Source organism: Schistocerca cancellata, chromosome 5 (assembly GCF_023864275.1).
Source record: "Schistocerca cancellata isolate TAMUIC-IGC-003103 chromosome 5, iqSchCanc2.1, whole genome shotgun sequence".
Classification (NCBI taxonomy): Eukaryota; Metazoa; Arthropoda; class Insecta; order Orthoptera; family Acrididae; genus Schistocerca; species Schistocerca cancellata.
Window position 1 is genome coordinate 247,012,400 of NC_064630.1, and position 21,996 is coordinate 247,034,395.

Here is a 21,996-nt window from a genome sequence, read left to right on the forward strand (position 1 = left end):
AAGGATGGGTATACACTCGCGCACACACACACACATATCCATCCACACATATACAGACACAAGCAGACATATTTAAAGCCAAAAAATCGATCCTAATCCTACTCCTAATGATCCAACTCCCCAAGACACTATCCAAATTGAACCCTGCCTGGAACAGTTCCGTCCTCCGTCACAGCGGGACCCACCTCCTCTTCCTCAAAATCACCCTCTCCAAACCTTCCAGGAATTTCTGACTTCCAGCCTTGCCTCTCAATCCTTCTTAAAAAACCTTAATCCTACTCCCAACATCACCACTGCTGAAGCCCAGGCTATCCGTGATCTGAAGGCTGACCGGTCCATCGTCATTCTTCCGGCGGACAAGGGTTCCATGACCGTGGTACTTGATCGTCGGGAGTATGTGGCTGAGGGACTGCGTCAGCTTTCAGACAACACCACATACAAAGTTTGCCAAGGTAATCCCATTCCTGATGTCCAGGCAGAGCTTCAAGGAATCCTCAGAACCTTAGGCCCCCTACAAAACCTTTCACCTGACTCCATCAACCTCCTGACCCCACCGACACCCCGCACCCCTACCTTCTACCTTCTTCCTAAAATTCACAAACCCAATCATCCCGGCCGCCTCATTGTAGCTGGTTACCAAGCCCCCACAGAACGTATCTCTGCCTACGTAGATCAACACCTTCAACCCATTACATGCAGTCTCCCATCCTTCATCAAAGACACCAACCACTTTCTCGAACGCCTGGAATCCTTACCCAATCCGTTACCCCCAGAAACCATCCTTGTAACCATTGATGCCACTTCCTTATACACAAATATCCCGCATGTCCAGGGCCTCGCTGCGATGGAGCACTTCCTTTCACGCCGATCACCTGCCACCCTACCTAAAACCTCTTTCCTCATTACCTTAGCCAGCTTCATCCTGACCCACAACTTCTTCACTTTTGAAAACCAGACATACCAACAATTAAAGGGAACAGCCATGGGTACCAGGATGCCCCCCTCGTACGCCAACCTATTCATGGGTCGCTTAGAGGAAGCCTTCTTGGTTACCCAGGCCTGCCAACCCAAAGTTTGGTACAGATTTATTGATGACATCTTCATGATCTGGACTCACAGTGAAGAAGAACTCCAGAATTTCCTCTCCGACCTCAACTCCGTTGGTTCCATCAGATTCACCTGGTCCTATTCCAAATCCCATGCCACTTTCCTTGATGTTGACCTTCACCTGTCCAATGGCCAGCTTCACACGTCCGTCCACATCAAACCCACCAACAAGCAACAGTACCTCCATTACGACAGCTGCCACCCATTCCACATCAAACGGTCCCTTCCCTACAGCCTAGGTCTTCGTGGCAAACGAATCTGCTCCAGTCCGGAATCCCTGAAGCATTACACCAACAACCTGACAACAGCTTTCGCATCCCGCAACTACCCTCCCGACCTGGTACAGAAGCAAATAACCAGAGCCACTTCCTCATCCTCTCAAACCCAGAACCTCCCACAGAAGAACCACAAAAGTGCCCCACTTGTGACAGGATACTTTCCGGGACTGGATCAGATTCTGAATATGGCTCTCCAGCAGGGATACGACTTCCTCAAATCCTGCCCTGAAATGAGATCCATCCTTCATGAAATCCTCCCCACTCCACCAAGAGTGTCTTTCCGCCGTCCACCTAACCTTCGTAACCTCTTAGTTCATCCCTATGAAATCCCCAAACCACCTTCCCTACCCTCTAGCTCCTACCCTTGTAACCGCCCCCGGTGTAAAACCTGTCCCATGCACCCTCCCACCACCACCTACTCCAGTCCTGTAACCCGGGAGGTGTACACAATCAAAGGCAGAGCCACGTGTGAAAGCACCCACGTGATCTACCAACTGACCTGCCTACACTGTGATGCATTCTATGTGGGAATGACCAGCAACAAACTGTCCATTCGCATGAATGGACACGGGCAGACAGTGTTTGTTGGTAATGAGGATCACCCTGTGGCTAAACATGCCTTGGTGCACGACCAGCACATCTTGGCACAGTGTTACACCGTCCGGGTTATCTGGATACTTCCTACTAACACCAACCTATCCGTACTCCGGAGATGGGAACTTGCTCTTCAATATATCCTCTCTTCCCGTTATCCACCAGGCCTCAAACTCCGCTAATTTCAAGTTGCCGCCACTCATACCTTACCTGTCATTCAACATCATCTTTGCCTCTGCACCTCTGAAAAACCTCGACTTACATCTCTGCCCAAACTCTTTGTCTTTAAATATGTCTGCTTGTGTCTGTATATGTCTGGATGGATATGTGTCGACCTGCCAGCACTTTCATTTGGTAAGTCACATCATCTTTGTTTTTAAGTATATATATTTAAGTATATTTAAGTATATATATATATATATATATATATATATATATATATATATATATATATATATATATATATATATATATATATATATATATATATATAAAAACAAAGATGATATGACTTACCAAATGAAAGTGCTGGCAGGTCGACAGACACACAAACAAACACAAACGTACACACAAAATTCAAGTTTTCGCAACAAACTGTTGCCTCATCAGGAAAGAGGGAAGGAGAGGGAAAGACGAAAGGATGTGGGTTTTAAGGGAGAGGGTAAGGAGTCATTCCAGTCCCGGGAGCGGAAAGACTTACCTTATGGGGAAAAAAGGACGGGTATACACTCACGCACACACACACATATCCATCCACACATATACAGTCTGCTTGTGTCTGTATATGTGTGGATGGATATGTGTGTGTGTGCGAGTGTATACCCGTCCTTTTTTCCCCATAAGGTAAGTCTTTCCGCTCCCGGGACTGGAATGACTCCTTACCCTCTCCCTTAAAACCCACATCCTTTCGTCTTTCCCTCTCCTTCCCTCTTTCCTGATGAGGCAACAGTTTGTTGCGAAAGCTAGATTTTTGTGTGTATGTTTGTGTTTGTTTGTGTGTCTATCGACATGCCAGCGCTTTTGTTTGGTAAGTCACATCATCTTTGTTTTTAGGTATATTTTTCCTTCATGGAATGTTTCCTTCTATTATAACCATATATATATATATATATATATATATATATATATATATATATATATATATAATAGAGGGAAACATGCCACGGGGGAAAAATATAATTAAAAAGAAAGATGATCAGACTTACCAAACAAAAGCGCTGGCATGTCGATAGACACACAAACAAACACAAACATACACACAAAAATCTAGCTTTCGCAACCAACGGTTGCCTCGTCAGGAAAGAGGGAAGGAGAAGGAAAGACAAAAGGATATGGGTTTTAGGGAGAGGGTAAGGAGTCATTCCAATCCCGGGAGCGGAAAGACTTACCTTAGGGGGAAAAAAGGACAGGTATACACTCGCGCACACACACACATATCCATCCACACATATACAGACACAAGCAGACATTTCCCATATCCTTTTGTCTTTCCTTCTCCTTCCCTCTTTCCTGACGAGGCAACCGTTGGTTGCGAAAGCTAGATTTTTGTGTGTATGTTTGTGTGTCTATCGACCTGCCAGCGCTTTTGTTGAGTAAGTCTCATCATCTTTCTTTTTATATATATATATATATATATATATATATATATATATATATATATATATATATATGCGAGTGTGTGATGATATTTGGCCCAATTCTTTTTGTGAGCAACGTTCTCGTTCTGTAGTGAATAACATGTGGTCTTGATTGATATTTGTGTCATTTCTGACAAATAGTCAGCCATGAAAAAGGTTGGTAAAGGACTAAAAAAAGCATATTAGGTGGTCTTTTATTGTCCATAGTTAGATTAAGCAACAGTTCTCAGCTATCACATTTAGAAGTTATGGCAGTCATTTTCTTATGCCACTCAGGCTCCACAGTATTACAGTTCCTGCTGCTGGTGGAGCTAAGAGATGCCTTCTCATTGCCAGCTTTCCTATTCTGTTTTATTCGAATCAAAGCTTATTAACTTGAATTTTGTACAATTTTGTTAATCATTTACACGTTTGAAGACAATTTAATCACTTGAAGGAAAAAATGAGCCCTCCCAACAGAAGATTGAAAATGAGATACATACACAGAATGTGTCCAGGCTCCATACATCTTCAGTTTACAGAATATTGTGCTTTCACTGCTTGGATGTGAATATGATGCTTACATCTTTCACAACTAGGATGCAGTGAAAGCTAGTTTTGTAGCACCTTTTTCTAGTTTTTTCATACATGAGTATAAGTAGAACCCAACCCACAACACTAATGTTTTCTCGCAGTAAGGAAAGGCAGTGTCTTGTTTTACCAGTAAAAGCTGTGAATGGAACAAATCGTAGAACAACATTCTGTCAATAGTAGGAAATCATGTTATTTATGCCGGCAACCAAACTATCTGTTCGCAACAATACTGTTGACTGTTGAAGGGGGTAAAAGAAAAAATTAAAAAACTAACTTGCATTAGTGTGTTGTCCAGCATAAGAATTTCACAGTAAGCAATCCAAGGCTCTTCAGTTTTGTTTTCTGATGCATTGAGCAAATTGAAAATAAATCTCTTGAGCTAGTGCATTCATTTCTTCCACATGAAACGGATTTCATTGTACTAGAAAAGAGAACATTGTAGTGTATTTACCTAAGCCTTGGGTTAAATGAGTCTCAATAATGTCATGAAAATGAGTCTCAATAATGTCATCAAAGTGAAGAGAAATTTTTAAGATTTTACTAAGGTAAGTAAAATGTTGCTAAAGATAATTGTCATTAGATAAACAGAAAGTCCAATTGATTGGCATTGCAACTTTGATTTTGCAGACATGAATGCACAGTTTGTGTGAAATTTTCTTTAAGTGATCCTTACAGAAGAAAAATGTGTAAAAAGGAAATTAAAATACCCTGTGCCACTTGATATTAATATTCTGAAAAATTACTCCCATGGCAGGCCATTAATTAAGATTAGAATTTGTAATTTATATTTGTTCAAGGATTGTTATTCATTGACAGTAGAATTTGCCAACTTAATATAAGAAAAACATAAGCGTATGTACAGATGTATGAATATAGGCTACTTCTGTTTAATGAGGAGAGGAAAGATGAAATATGATATTATTATCCTCATGAAATTTATACCTCATACATGTCAGATGTTCTACTGAGATCTTAAAGCAGAGGCTGCAGTCTTGTCTAAATATAATACTAAGGATGTTCATTCTGACATGAGCTAGCCATTGGTTTTCTTTCTACGTACTGACTTTATTTTAGTTTATACTTGATGTGAAAGAGAAACTAAATATTGGACTTGTGAGAAAATTGAGCAATGCAATATTTTTGTTTTGAAGGCAAAAATTAATGAAGAGTTCTGATCTTGTGACAAAATCATCATTTTAGGTTTTGGAAGCCATAGCACCACCATACACAGCAGAATTTGTGCAACTCTTCTTGCCCATGGTTGAGAATGAAGAAATTACTGGCTCCATGAGGGGTGATGGTGAAAATGACCCAGTGTCAGAATTCATTGGTAAGTAATTTTTAGACAGTTTTATTGTGTTGAAGTTTGTTCTATTTTCCATCTGTAATTGTTAGGAAATACAGCAAGAGCATCGCTGAACCACCAACAGTAGTTTTTAGTGAGAGAATATTAGATATAAAATGTAGTTAACAGTATGTATAGGGAATGCATTTACTATTATAGAAGGTGCAGGGGGATGGGGAAGAAAACACGATATGTAATTGAGAGCAGAATATTGATATTAGATAGAGCAAAATTTTCCAGTTAACTTACGCTGGAAATGGACCATTGTGGAGATATGGTTATTAAATGGCAACCTGAGATATGTGCATTTTTTCAGTGAGCTTTTCTCCAACTAAACTGTGGTTTTGTTTTTCACTGGTGTGATACACTTCTTATCATTTATTGTACTCTTCTAGATCACCATTATCCCATACATAATTTGCTACCCAATGTTCATGTAACTCAGAGTTTGAAATGTAGTGGATATAAGAAGATGCTATGTTTAATACTCCCCATCAGTATGTTGCTAGCAGTCGACAATTTTGGGGCTTATTAGCTGGGACAGAGAACAGCCAAGTACAGTGAGAATTCTGATATTTGATGAAGATTCTTCAAATCTTTCAAAGCAGTGCAGTCAAACAGCACCAGAGCAGTAGCTCAAGAAGTTGATGTTTCTCATTGACTTGTTAGGAATAACACAAATGAAAAAAGTTTACATCCCTGCTGTGTACATTCTTTGGGAAGATAGGGTCATCCAAAGCAATAAATGTTAATAATCTGCGTGCCTACAGGAAAAACCATCATTGGTATATAGCTGATTTATTCCATGGAGGGATCATAAAATGTATGCAAGTATTAAGGCGGTACGAATTCCCTTAGTGAAACAATATGAGGTGGTTAAAGTTAAAATTTTGCATTATTTAAGCCATCTTCTGTTCTCTGAATTGTCAAAGCATTTGTTTTATTTATTGTGGCTTGAGATCAACTTCTTAACTGCAAGTAGCGTCTCTGTCAAATTATTGCTGAGGAAGTAGGTCTCTATTGAAAAACATTTCAGGGTTTATATACTCTCATGCTCATAAATTAAGGATAATGCCACTACATGGTGAAACAATGCTCTGGTGGGCTGTTTGCAGGTTTAAATCACCTTGGGGTATGACCATGCGGTGCATTTGACCTGCGGTCGCCGCACGGTGGCACTCGCAGCAGTCCACATACGCAGAGGTGTGTTGGTGCATGGGAGAGTATGGTGCAGCGAGTAGGTGTGCAGATGTTTTCAGACATGCTAATGGTGACTGTGTGTTGAAAATGGCTCAAAGAACACATATTGATGACGTCATTAGGGGCAGAATACAAGGGCAAATGGAGGCTGGTCAAACACAGCAGGTCATAGCACGTGCCCTCCGTGTGCCGCAAAGTGTGATCTCAAGATTATGGCAATGATCCCAGCAGACAGGAAACATGTCCAGGTGCTACAGTACGGGATGTCCACAGTGTATAACACCTCAAGAAGACCGATGTCTCACCATCAGTGTGCGCAGACGGCCACGGAGTACTGCAGGTAGCCTTGCTCGGGACCTTACTGCAGACACTGGAACAGTTGTCTCAAGACACACAGTCTACAGACAACTGAACAGACATGGTTTATTCGCCCGGAGACCTGCAAGGTGCATTTCACTGGCCCTGGTTACAGGAAAGCCCCTAAAGCCTGGTGTCAAGAACACAGTACATGGTCATTGGAACAGTGGTCCCAGGTTATGTTCACGGACGAGTCCAGCTATAGTCTGAAAAGTGATTCTCGTTGGGTTTTCATCTGGCATGAACCAGGAACCAGATACCAACCCCTTAATGTCCTTGCAAGGGACCTGTATGGAAGTTGTGGTTTGATGATGTGGGGTCGGATTATGATTGGTGCACGTACACCCCTGCATGTCTTGGACAGAGGAATTGTAACAGGTCAGGTGTATTGGGACGTCATTTTGCACCAGTATGTCCACCTTTTCAAGGGTGCAGTGGGTCCCACCTTGTTCCTGATAGATAACGCACGGCCCCACCGAGCTGCCATCGTGGAGGACCACCTTGAAACAGAAGATATCAGGCGAATGGAGTGGCCTGCCTGTTCTCCAGATCTAAACCCCATCGAGCACGTCTGACATGCTCTCAGTTGACGTATCGCTGCGCGTCTTTGAACCCCTAGGACACTTCAGGAGATCCGACAGGCACTGGTGCAAGAATGGGAGGCTATACCCCAGCAGCTGCTCGACCACGTGACCCAGAGTATGCCAACCCGTTGTGCGGTCTGTGTACGTGTGCATAGCGATCATATCCCATATTGATGTCGGGATACATGCGCAGGACACAGTGGTGTTTAATAGCACATGTTTCGGGATGATTTTCTCAACTTATCACCAATAGTGTGGACTTACAGATCAGTGTCGTGTATGTTCCCTAAGTGCCTATGCTATTAGCACCAGTTTTGTGTAGTGCCACGTTGTGTGGCACCACATTCTGCAATTTTCCTTAATTTATGAGCATGAGTTTGTGTGTGTGTGTGTGTGTGTGTGTGTGTGTGTGTGTGTGTCAGACACACAAATTTTAACACGCAGAAGAGCAACACATGCATTGGATTCAATACATTCCACATCATCGTATACCTAAAATTACAGTAGAACTATATTAGATGATGTCATACCCTTCCAGTAAAAAGGCGTATAAAAGGTGATATATTCCCAAATGTCTCAAATAGACCAGTGTGGTGATACATGTTGACAAACGGGAACTGATGGTGACCAGACATTGCAGGAGGAGGATTGTAGTCTTGTATCTATGATGTGATTTTAGAGTTGTGAAACTGGTGTAAGCTACCATAGACTATCATAAGTAAACATAGACTATGGTTGCTTTCCTAGTAGTCTTGGTCAGCTATGACCATAACCACTTTACCTGTTTGTTAGGTGAATTGCATACCTGCTGGGCATTACCTCAGTTTGATCATATATGCAATCCCACCATCTCAAAACACCACTTCAATACTTCATTGAGCTTACATAAAATATGTTTCTGTTATTATTAACAACTTTTTGCACTTATCAATAACAACAGGAAACTCTAGCCTTTGACCATGATGGAGAATGTTGTATTGAGTGCAAAATAGCAATAGTTACATAGATTTTTTTGTGTTTGTGCATGTAAACTGTACTTGCATAAAAAATAATTGCTTTGGTTATATGAGAGTGCAGAAGTTACGTATCAACTAGTTTTTATTATTTATAAAATGCAATATATATTTTGTAAGGATATAAAATGCACAGTGGACTAACATTTAAGAAGGTATAGTTCTAATTATGTGCAAACCAAGAAGTCACCAGCTTCGAGGTTCTCTCAAACACATTCATATATCAAACAATGGAAAATCCAGGATGGAATGTAACGCAGGGTGTATAAAACGTGGGACAACTGGGAGATCTGGGAAAAACCTGTGAATTTTTTCATCTGGGAGAAAACGGAAAAACCTGGGAATTTGTTTTAGTTTTCAGTTAAATTTTTGTAATTTTGACTGGTAAGAACAAATACTAACAGAGAATATTACTGTATTCTACTACTGCAGAATAATACTGCAGCAATAAAACATGAACAAGAGAAAAAAACGAAAATGAAACATTAAGTGCAAAGGAAATGCTCCATATACAACAACAAAACACAGTGGTCATACAAGTGTCTGCCAACAGCAAAATGTGTCAAAAGCTTTAGGAAGACTATGCAATGCTTTACAATAACAAATTGCATCCGATGGGCATGACATCACAACTGTTTACATTAGATTCATTGTAGCAGTTACGAGCGGTCTCATGTGCATGCGAAGGAGAGTCGCATATGAGTAGTACCTTCTCCCGCTTCTGGCTACAGAAATGTGGCAATTGGCTGTGTAAGCAGTTGCAGCAAGCAGCTAAATGCTACTGGGGAAAATTTTGCTGGTGCGCCCAAGCTACCAGCTTCATGCATGCGCAGCAGGCCTGAATCTAGGAGGGGCCAAACCGAGGTATCTACCTGGGTATTTTGGGAGAGGGGGGGTGCCAGATTGATATTTTTGAGGGGCAAAAAAACCTAGTTTCACAAAGTGCCTAGCATCCAGCGCACATTGGCCTATCGCTTATTCATATTCATATGGTTTTGAAATGTGTCCTTGTTGGTTTTTGAATGCATGCATAATGTACATGATGTCTCTGTTAGGGGAATTCTCATCGCATCTAGAAGTAAACTTCCCTACAGACAAAAGGTGACGGTGTATATGAGCTGAGCAGAGTAAAGCCAAACAGATGAATGTCAATCGCTGTCTGATTATGTGATTGATTGGGTTTGCATTGTTATAATTACTAGCAAAATCCATAGATTCGGACCACCTGAGTGGGCATAAATGGCTAACAGGAATAACAGGTAAGAAAGATTACATATTATCTTATCGGTGTATCCAAGAAAATGAAATTTTGACAGAAAATGTTTGGCCAGATCACTTCACCAGCAAGGGGCAGTTGGACAGTCCCCGGCTAGCAGCCACTTAAGTTTTATTCTGGAAGTAGCGTAGAAAAGGCATTCACAAACGTGTAACAATGCCTAACCGGAAAATAATTGCGGGATAACTAAACCGGTGATTTTGGCAGCGTTAGTGAAGTTAATTGGCTAATAAGAATTGACAGTGGCAAAAATAGTTAACAGAATTAGTGATTGATTGTTAGAACGAGGAAGGAGAAGAAACAGAGACATCACAAAAATTATGGAAGGATATGATGATTCCAAATTTATATAAAAATTTTGTACTTCTACTTTTTGACCTCATGCTTGTGAGAAACTGGAGAGTATGAATGAAATGTGAAACTATTTCGTAACATAAAGGTTTTTGCTTGTAGTAGGCTTAATAGGCATTTGATGTTGGTACTTTGTGAATTATATTCTGTTGTGTTATAAAACTGACCATCTGTGTCAAAACAGTCTTGTTAATGTGGTATGTGTTACAATTGCTGCAGTATTAGAAAGACCTGCTTTGTTTCATCTAGGAGATAGTGACAAAATAGATGTAATCATATTGAGAAACTACACAGGTCTTGGGTAGTATTTACGTTAACAGCTTTTTCGGTATTAGACAATGACATTTAGATTTTTCATTTAGCAAAATGTTTGACGAACTTTAATGAGGTAATTTCCTTTCACAGAAAGGAAAGCATGGCATGTAAAGCTGCAAGATTAGAGAGGAAAAAATGCTAGGAGCTAAAGATTGAAGAATGTGTACTGTCATTCTTATCTCTTGTCTTAACTGGTTTTATGTAGCGTACATTTTTATGTCACACAAAACAGCAAGTTATTAGCTAATAGGCAATAAAGAATGCAAATTTTCTGAAGAGTTCTTGTTCTCCCATTTACAAAAAATCCTATCCAGTATTAATCGCGAGAGATTAAAAAAGATGGGCAGGATGTCAAACCGGCCGACTGGGAGCAGAAGAGACACACAGGACGTTTTAATTTCCACTGTCCTGAATATTCTTTGATGACAAATTATATACATTTCCATTCCACAGAGCAAAATGCAGTGATGTGCCATAGAATGCTATGTGAAGAGGCATGGCACTGCACTTTGGCACACTTAACACCAAATAACGTCTTAAATTTCCTTGAACACACGTTTTATGTATCAGACTCTTCAGAAAAATGTGCGCTACAAAGTAAACATCTTTTTGAAAATTCAATTTCTTTTCATTTTCCTTTTCCTTTTTTTAATTTTTGACATCCTATCTCAAACATTCGATGGATGGGGGCTGGCGCCACTATCTGGTATTGCGCCATTTCGGAAATATCTTAGGTCGGGGCTAATGCGCAGAGTAGTCTGAGTTGTAGTAGGGAAGTGGGTAATCTCCACGTGACCCATGTTTACATTTAGTGATTTTACTGCTTTTGCTTTGTTTACTGCTCTCATGTATAATGAAAACAAAATGGATTTCTGTGAATTAAAATACATTCACATAATTACAGAAGGCTGAAACATGTTATTAGTTTCAGATTTTATTTCCACCTTTCTGACAGTGAAGCATTAATCACCTTGCAGAACAATGAAGTTATTTTTGTTGGTTTGCTAAAGAAATTTGTCTTTTATTAATCTTTTCCGCTGAGGCAGTCAATGTATCTGAAACGAAGTATTTAATGCCACACTATTGGCCAGTTTCAACTTTTCGCTGCATTTCAAGTGCATGTTTTAATCTTCTAGCACGTACGACATTAGGCCGTAATAAAGACAAACATGAGATAATACAGTACTGGTACTCCAAGAAAATTTACATCCTGAAAACCACATTTCTCATTTCAGGGAACGATGAAAGGTAGTCAAAACTTCGGTGGAGAATGTAATTCAGTTGCTCCAGTGTTGGGTGGTACTGAGTCACGAGGTGATTGCTCCTCTGTGGCTTGTCAGTGGGACTTGAGAGGTCGTAGGTGACTGGAAAGATGAGGCACAGGAGATCTGTTTTTGTACAAGGTTGGAAGGTTAATTAAGGCCTGTAAAGGCCTCAGTGAGACTCTCAATATATTTAGAGGAGGACTTCTGATGGCTGCAGTTGGCTAGGCTGTATGGAAGGGACTTCTGAGCACGGAATGGGTGGCAGCTGTCAGAGTGGAGGTATTGCTGGTGGTTGGTAGGTTTGATATGCACAGTAGTACTGATGTAGCCATCTTTGAGATGGAGGGCAACCATTGAGGAAGGTGGCTTGTTGGCTTGAGTAGGACAAGGTGAAGTGAATGGGGGAGAAGGTCTTGAGATTCTGGAGGAAAGTGGACAGTGTGTCGTCACCCTCTATCCAGATCATGAAGATGCCACCAATGAATCTGAACCAGGTAATTTCTTTAGATGGCCCATGAATAGGTTTGCATAGATTGGTACCATGTGGGTGCCCATAGTTGTACCCTGCATTTGTTTGTAGGTAATTCCTTTGAAGAAGTAATTTTAGGTGAGAATATAGTTGGCAATGGTGACTAAGAACAAGGTTGTTGGTTTGGAATCTGTCGGATGTTGAGAAAGTTAGTATTCAATAACGATAAGGCCATGGGCATTACAAATGTTAGTGTAAAGGGAGATAGCATCAATAGTGACAAACGGGGCACCATGTGGTAAAGGAACATGAACTGTGGAGGAAATGATTGATATCCTTTATATAGGAAGGTAGGTTGTAGATAATAGGCTGAAAGTGTTGGTTTACAGTGGGGGCACAGTAACTGGCCACAATGGGGCATCCTGGGAGGTTAGGTTTATGGACTTTTGGGAGCATGTAGAACGTAGGAGTGGGTGCAGTGGTAGAGGTGAGAGGAGAGATGGACTGCGGAGATAAGTTCTGGTATGGGCCTATGGATTTGAGGAGAGAATGGAGATTGTGCTGGATTTCTGGAATGGAGTCACTGTGGCAGGGTTTGTAGGTTGATGAATCTGACAACTGGCGGAGTCCTTCTGTCAGGTAATCCCTGCAGTTGTGGGCTTCCAAGTAAAAAATAATGATGATGATGATGCGATGTGGTGGCCCTCAACTACGTACCCTCAGATTCAGAGCTGAAATATTAAAAGTTTTGGCTGGTTTCGTTGTCTAGGGTCTGGGATACGTAGTTGCCGCATTACAAGCCAAATACTACTGAATCTACAGTATTCAATATGAAGATGCTGAGCTGCGATAGGCACAATAAAAAGATTCACACAATCATAGCTTTTGGCCATTATGGCCTTTGTCAGCAGTAGGCACACACACACACACACACACACACACACACACAAGCTCAGAGAGCTGAAACTACACTGTGATCAGGAGCACCAGTGCATGATGGGAGTGGCAACTGGGCGGGGGGGGTAAGGAGGAGGCTGGGGCATGGAGGGGGAGGGATAGTATGGTAAGAGTGACGGACCCTGAAGTGAAGTGTTGCTGTTTAGACGGAGGGTGGGAGAGGAGGTGTGGAGGGGGGAGGGGGTAAGTAGCGGGTAGGAGAGAAATAAAAATAAAAGAAATTAAAAGACTGGGCGTGACAGTGAAATGACAGCTGTGTAGTGCTGGAATGGGAACAGGGAGGGGGCGGGATGGGTGAGGACAGTGACTAACGAAGATTGAGGCCAGGAGGGTTACGGGAATGTAGGATGTATTGCAGGGAAAGTTCCCACCTGCACAATTCAGAAAAGCTGGTGTTGGTGGGAAGGATCCATATGGCACAGGCTGTGAGCAGTCATTGAGATGAGGGGTATCACGTGTGGCAGCATGTTCAGCTACAGGGTGGTCCACTTGTTTTTTGGCCACAGTTTGTCGGTGGCCGTACATGTGGACAGACAGCTTATTGGTTGTCATGCCTACATAGAATGCAGCACAGTGGTTGCAGCTTAGCTTGTAGATCACGTGACTGGTTTCACAGGTAGCCCTGACTTTGATGTGATAGGTAATGTTAGTGACCGGACTGGAGTAGGTGGTGGTAGGAAGATGTATGGGACAGGTCTTGCATCTAGGTCTATTACAGGGGTATGAGCCATGAGTTAAGGGATTAGGAGCAGGGGTTGTGTAAGGAGGGACGAGTATATTGTGTAGGTTCGGTGGACGGCAGAATACCACAGTAGGAGGGGTGAAGGATAGTGTGTAGGACATTTCTCATTTCAGGGCACGACGAGAGGTAGTCGAAACCCTGGCAGAGAATGTAATTCAGTTGCTACAGTCCCGGATGGTACTGAGTTACGTGGGGAATGCTCCTCTGTGGCCGGACTGTGGGACTTTTGAAGGTGGTGGGAGACTGGAAAGATAAGTCATGGGAGATTTGTTTTTGTACAAGGATGGGAGGATAATTACAGTCAGTGAAGGCTTCAGTGAGACACTCAGTATCTTTAGAGAGGGACTGCTCGTCACTGCAGATGCGACGACCACGGGTGGCTAGGCTGTATGGAAGGGATTTCTAGGTATGAAACAGGTGGCGGCTGTCGAAGTGGAGGTATTAAGAAGGTGGCTTGGTTGAGTAGGACCAGGTGAAACAAATGGGGGAGAAGTTGTTGAGGTTCTGGAGGAATGTGAATAAGGTGTCCTCACCTTCAATTCAGATAGCAAAGATGTCATCTTTGACATCTTATTTACATGTGATCTACAAGCTAAGCTCCAAGCACTGTGCTGCATTCTATGTAGGCATGAGAACCAACAAGCTGTTTGTCCGCCTGAACGGCCACTGACAAAGTGTAGCCAAAAAACAAGTGGACCACCCTGTAGCTGAACACGCTGCCAAACATGATACCCCTCATCTCAATGACTGCTTCACAGCCTGTGCCATATGGATCCTTCCCACCAACACCAGCTTTTCTGAACTGCGCAGGTGGAAACTTTCCCTGCAATACATCCTACATTCCCGTAACCCTCCTGGCCTCAACCTTCGTTAGTCACTGTCCTCACCCAGTCTTTTAATTTCTTTGATTTTTATTTTTATTTCTCTCCTTTTCACTACCCCCCCCCTCCCTCTGCACCTTCTCTCTCACCCTCCACCTAAACTGCAACTCTTCACGGTCTGCCGCTCCCACCATACTATCCCTTCCACTCCTCACCCCAGCCTCCTCCATACTCCCACCCAGTCGTCACTCCCATCATGCACTGTCGCTGCTGATCACAGTGTAGTTTCATCTCTCTGAGACTGCAGAGAGAGAGAGAGAGAGAGAGAGAGAGAGAGAGAGAGAGAGAGAGAGTGTGTGTGTGTGTGTGTGTGTGTGTGTGTGTGTGTTGCTGACAAAGGCCTTAATGGCCGAAAGCTATGATTGTGTGAATCTTTTTACTGTGCCTATCGCTGCTCAGCATCTCCGCTATATGGTGAGTAGCAACTTTCCTTCTCTCGTATTGTTACATTCCATCCTGGATTTTCCATTGTTTTTTTCAATATGAATATACACATGAATCAAATGGTTGAAGGTTTCTAGCACTCGGAAATTGCGAATGTAACATAGAAATTTATAAATGAAAGATTGCAAATAAATAAAATCTGCAGGTACTATCTTAACGACTTTAAATGGTGAGTACGATAGTAGAAGTACTTTTGAGAATGTGGTATATTTCTGCAAAAACACTTATGATGGTCCAGCAATTAAATAAAATATAAGTTGAATAACAGGGAAACAATAGATTCCTACTGCACATAATTAGTTTTGAACAATAACATAACTCTCAAGATATTCACTTCTAAACTCGTACTATGTCTTCACTGTAGAAGCCACGGCAATCACACAAGAGCAAAAATCGGCACTACGAAATATTTCTATCTCGCGCGACCATGCACAAACTGCTCCAAGTCTTTCCCATGACTCTGCGTCCGTCATGCCTTCGCATCCAGCACTTCCTGTGTCCCGTGCGACTGTCCCTCACGCCGCACTGCCCAGAACTGTTCTCCCACTTCCACCCAGTCTCCCCATTCAAGAGTGCCGTGATTCGCTAGAGTGCTTCCACCGTGTCTTCAAGCCAACGCACATTCGCAAACATAATGAAACACTTTCGTAATACTGGATTTATATTTAAATAACTTGAAATTAAATAAATATTCCTACGGCTGGACCATAAACATGCTCTAACACAAATTATTAAATACATAAACAAATTAAATAGAGGAGTAGCAAGCAAAAGTAGGCCAGTAGCCTAATGTTTCTGTGCTTTCTAAAACGCAGTAAATATTTAACCAGTTTCTTCATGAATAGTATATATCAGATATAAACATAGACAGACAAGTAAATTTATTTATAAACATGCTGCTACCGGTTTTTAGTAATTGGCCACTTTGACCTCCAATAACTCGTGTACTATTTAAGTTATATGCCTGTAATTTATACTAATTTAGGTTTACACTAGTAGCTTTCTAAAGACACATCGATCGACAAAATCGGCTGAACCATTTAGATTTTGGAAATTTGTTGCTGGGTGTTACTTGTATAATTTATCTTCAGATACTATACTTTAAACTAATAAAGATATTGAAAATCTGATTGCACCATCAGAATCATTGTGCAAATAATAGTAATGTACATGTTTCTTTTTGAGGTATCATGATTCCTCTGGCTACTATTAATTTCTATATGAACTGTGAAACGTCTGCCATTAAGGTTTCACAAAGTATGCCATCTTTGGCCCTCCCTGGCACAAGTCTCTTTCATCGACACAGCGTCACCAAGGAATTTCCAGCCACATGCTCGATGGACCATGCGCTGGGGCTCCCCTCATGCTCAACTAACATTTGGCACCACGGGGTTGCTGCCGGGCCGCAGCTTTGACGAGCATCCTGTGCGGCTGCCCCAACTCCAAACATAGAATGTGTTTGGAGTTGCCCATTACCTCACATGGTTCAAAATAACAGTGGGGAGCCTTTGTCAGCAGTTATGATTGTAAAGCTGGATTGTGGTTCTTTCTGCAGATGTAAGGCTACTTTGCATGTTGGGGGATTTTGGGAATGATGGTGAGGCGGTGTTCGAGGTTAAGAAATTCTGGCAAGTTCGCAGGTGTGATTTGGATGGATGGAGGCGTGAACTGAGGCAGGGTTCAACAGGTCTTTGGTTAAGTCTGATTGGTAAGATTGGTGGTGAAAAGTGTTTACACTGTAGCGACCAGGAGAGGGAAAGAAGTTCTTTTAACGAGTCCTACATGATTGAATTTGGGAAAGAGGCAAAAGGAGAAGCCTTCGGAAAGGATTGATATTTCTGTGAGCCCAATGCTTTTGGAGGCAAGTTTCATGACTGTGTTTTGGGTCTGTTTATGTTCTGGATTCTGTATGGTGGTGGGAGTGAGCTTTGAAGTTTTGGGTAAATGTAGTAGGTATGCAAGACAGGGTTTGTGATGTATGAGGGACTTGTGGGAGGTTTGAAGGTTTTTGTGAAGGTGGTGGGCAGTGGTAGTCCACAGCAGGAGCAGGAAGTGAACAGGGTGTAGAGTTTTTTGAGGTGGTATTGTGCATGTTTCTGTGACTGGATTAGATGAAATTAATAGGTGCGAACGGGAATGGAAGGAGTGGGAGGGTTGTTAGAATGAGGTACAAGATTGTGTGGCACAGGAAAGGTACGGGAAATAACTTGTGAAAATATGGGATAGTGACACAGGGAGCGTGATCAATTTCAAGGTATAGGATTAATGATATCGGCAGGAGTAATGTCGGACATAAGATGCTGCACCAACAATCAGTGTGGTCTTGTAGCTGTCTGTTATGCATGGCTGAGTTGGTTGATACAGTATGGCTCGTAAGTAGAGTGTGCAGTGTGGTTTGTAAGGCAGCAAGAGTAACACAGGAAAGAAGAGAGAGGAAGATGAACTTTCGAGTATAGTAATGTGTTAGAAAACGCGCGCGCACACACACACACACACACACACACACACACACACACACACACACACACACGCGCACGCACACGCACGCTGAAATGCGCACACACACACACACACACACACACACACGCACACGCACGCTGAAATGCAACTTTCATTTGCATGACCACAGTCTCTGTCAGCTGAAGCCAGACTACGAGCAGCAGCACATGATGTGAGATGCAACCTAGTGGTGGTAAGGAGGAGGCTGGGGGGGGGGGGGGGGGTAGGTTGGGGAATGGTAAACTGCTGTTAGTGGGAGCATGCAGGGATGATGTGGAGAGAGGTTAGGGCAGCTAGTTGCAGTCGGGGTTTTAGATGGAGGGTGGGGCAGAGGGGGAGTGTTGGAAATGGAGAGAAGTAAAAAGACTGGTCGCATTGATGGAACAGAGGGCTGTGTAGTGCTGGAATGGGAACAGGGAAGGGGCTAGATGGGTAAGGACAGTGACTAACCAAGTTTGAGGCCAGAAGGGCTATGGAAATGTGGGATATATTGCAGGCAGAGTTCCCACCTGCGCAGTTCAGAAAATCTGCTGTTGGTGGGGAGAATAGAGATGGCACCGTTGTGAGGCAGTCATTGAAATGAAGAATGTCGTGTTGGGCGGTGTGCTCAGCAACAGGATGGTCCAGTTGTTTCTTGGTCATATTTTGTTGGTGGGCATTCACGAGGACAGACAGTTTGTTGGTTGTCATGCCCACATAGAATGCTGCTCTATTGTTGCTGCTTAGTATGTAGATAATATGATTGGTTTCAAAAGTAGCCTGGATTATACCAAGAAGTCCATTCCATACTGCCAGCCACCTGTGGCCATTGCATCTGCAGTGACGAGCAGTCGCTTTCGAAATACATTGAGGCTCTCACCGAGGCCTTTACAGACCTTAATTGCCCTCCCAACGTTGCAGAAAAACAGATCTCACTGTGCCTAATCTTTTAAGTCACGCACCAGCTCCCAAAGTCCCACCATTGGGCCACAGAGGAGCATTCCGTTCATGACTTAGTACCATCCAGGACTGGAGCAATTGAATTACATTCTCCACCAGGTTTTCGACAACCTCTCATTGTGCCCTCTAATGAGGTAGGTCCTGCCCACTATCCTTCCCATCCTTCCCACAGTGGTATTCCGCCATCCACTGAACCTACACAGTCTCCTCGTCCATCCTTACACAGTCCTTGTTCCCAACCCTTTGCCTCATAGCTCATTACCCTGTAATAGACCTCGAAGGGTCTGTCCCATACATCTTCCCACTACCACCTACTCTAGTCCGCTCGCAAACATTATCTATCCCATCAAAGGCTGAGCTACCTGTGAAACCAGTCATGTGATCTACAAGCTAAGCTATAACCACTGTGCTGCATTCTTCGTGGGTTTGACAACCAACAAGCAGTCTGTCTGCATGAATAGCCACCTACAAGCTGTGACCAAGAAACAACTGGACCAACCTATTGCTGAATACAAGACTCAACACGACGTTCTTCATTTCAGTGACTGCTTCACAGCCTGTGCAAATTGGATCCTTCCCACCAACACCAGCTTGTATGAGTTATGCAGGTGGGACCTCGCCTTGCAATATATCCCATGTTCCCGTAACCCTCCTGGCCTCAGTCTTCGTTAGTCACTGTCCATACCCATCTAGCTTCTACCCTGTTCCCATTCCAGCACTACACAGCTCTCTTTCCATCGATGTCTCTCCTTTCCACTACCCCTCCTCTCTCCCGCCTTTCATTTAACCTCTCGACTGCACCTAGCTGCCCTACTCTCTCTCTCTCTCTCTCTCTCTCTCTCTCTCTCTCTCTCTCTCTCTCTCTCCACGTCATCCCTGCATGCTCCCACTAGCAGCACTTTACCATCCCCCACCCTTACCCTGCTATCCTGCTCCCCCTCCCCCTCCCCGCGGCAGCCTCCTCCTTACCCCCCCCTGTTGCCTCTCCCATCATGCACTGCTGCTTGTAGTCTGGCTTCAGCTGCCAGAGACTGTGGCCGTGTGTGTGTGTGTGTGTGTGTGTGTGTGTGTGTGTGTGTGTCGACAAAAGTCGTGTTGGCCAAATGTTCATTTTGTGGCAGTATTTTTGTTGTTACTTTTTGTATGTTACTTTCCCTACCAATACAACCAGTAATCCTACCATTTGCCAAGTTATTTATGTACTGTACCAAAACTACTGAACCTGAGTTTTGGCAGAGCGCAACTGTATGTGATTGACATCCTTTTCTTCACCAACTTCACACAGTGGGAAGGTAACTAAATGAGTACAGTGTAGGTGCTTCCCATAACAGCCGTGATTGAATGTGAGGCACTTAAGTTTTTGTGAATCTTCTGGAGTCTTGATATTTCTCATGCAAGAAATTTGGAATCAGTACAGGGTTCACTATGGCACAATCTTTGCCTCTGTAAAAATGAAATAATCATGTGGCATTGATGGCTGGAAGTCCCCGTCCCGGGAAGTTTGGCCACCGGGTGGAAGTCTTATTTCAGATGACACCACATCGCGTGACTTGCATGTCAGTGATAATGAGGAGATGATGATGATGATGATGATGATGACACCACAACACCCAGTTCACGAGCAGTGAAAATCTCCAGTCTGGCTGGGAATCGAACACAGACCTGATGCATGCTACGCAGACACGTTACCACTCAGCTAAGCAGGCGGACTTTGCCTTTGTATTTGTTGCTCTCTTGCTGTTCTGTGTCACACTTATCTCTGATTCTTGATATGGTTAAAATATTTGTAGTTGTAATTTGTTGTGTCCTCTCGCTCCATCATAGATGGCTGCTTTGGCTAGCTTGTCTACTGTTTCATTGCCAGGTATACCAGAATGTGCTTTTACCAAGCCCATGCTAACTTCCTGGTTCCTATTTGTGATTTGTAACATCAGATTTGTGGTATTATATGCTACTGGATGTGATGTTATGTGCTATTGGATGGTTGGATTTTCCACTATGCGGATGTCTTAATAGTTCCAGTGTAGATCTGGAATCAGAAAGGATAATGAACCCAGAGCCCAAGTGCTTGTCAGTGTATTGAAGGGCTCGAAGAATAGCAAAGAAGCTTAGCTGTCATAATTGTGAGTTCCTTAGGGAGCTTGAATTTCATTCCAGCATGACAGTTGCTACCCCACTGAGCACAACGGCATCCATCTTCATCTTTTGGAGTGTTGGACTAGATGAATCTGGCATTGTTATATTTGGAGAGGTAATCTGCCGAAATGCAATTATTCAGATAACAACAGCTAAAGTTCATGTGAACTCGTCATTCCAATACACTGGTATGTTAGTTTGCTTCACAGCATCATAATTGTTATGTAGACACATGCTTTGTGTCAGAAAAGGTCTGGTATCTACGTATGCAGCAACAAGAGGACAAAGTCTTCTATTGATCCAGTATCCGGATGAATGACTCAACCCAGTTAAGGTATAGTTGTCTAGTAATATCTGGTCTTGAGTGACCTGTGACTGTTTTAAGTAAAAATTTTACTCTTTGTGTGCGACGTAGATGTAGGGGAGGCTCATTTACTTAAGTAAAAGCATGTTCATTGGTGTAGACTGCATTGTTCCCTGCCATACTCTTTAAGTGCTTTGTAATGACATTTGTCAAATTGTCTTGAATGTTTCCAGAGCAGAGCCAAAACAAAAACAAGGGTAATCCATGTATGGACATACTGACGTACGACACAGTCTTAGTCCATTGTCTGCACCTGTCCCCCATCTCATACCCATGACTGCTTGCAATAATATTAGTGGGCGTTTCACAGTTCGCGACAGCTTCTGTAATGGGTGACTTCTGCCAAAATTTGTGGTTGATATGGAGTCCAAGATATTTGACTACTGTCATGACTCGTAATTCATACAGTCCGAACTTCAGTGTCTCAGTGGGGGAACCCTGTGTCCAGTGAAGAGTAGAACTGAAGACTTGCTAGTTGATACATTGAAACCGTTCTTCGCCATACATTTGTAGCCCAGATCTAGCTCGATCCATTTTCTGCAGACCACCATGAAGACTATCACTCCCTGAATAAATATGCAGATCATCAGAATACTGAAAAAATGTTGCATTTTGTGGCAAACTGTTGTGTAAATCCAACGTAAATATATTGAAATGCAGGGGAGAGAGA

General features: G+C 42.8%; 1 protein-coding gene across 5 annotated transcripts in view; it reads left to right on the forward strand.

The window, feature by feature from the left end:
* The window catches only part of LOC126188995 (negative elongation factor D), a 235,693-nt gene that overhangs the window by 150,675 nt on the left and 63,022 nt on the right, over positions 1-21,996 (forward strand). For all 5 annotated transcript variants that reach the window (XM_049930797.1, XM_049930795.1, XM_049930796.1 and 2 more), the window contains one exon: positions 5,390-5,519. In XM_049930797.1, coding sequence (XP_049786754.1) covers positions 5,390-5,519 — 130 coding nt within the window. The remainder of the gene's footprint in view (positions 1-5,389; positions 5,520-21,996) is intronic.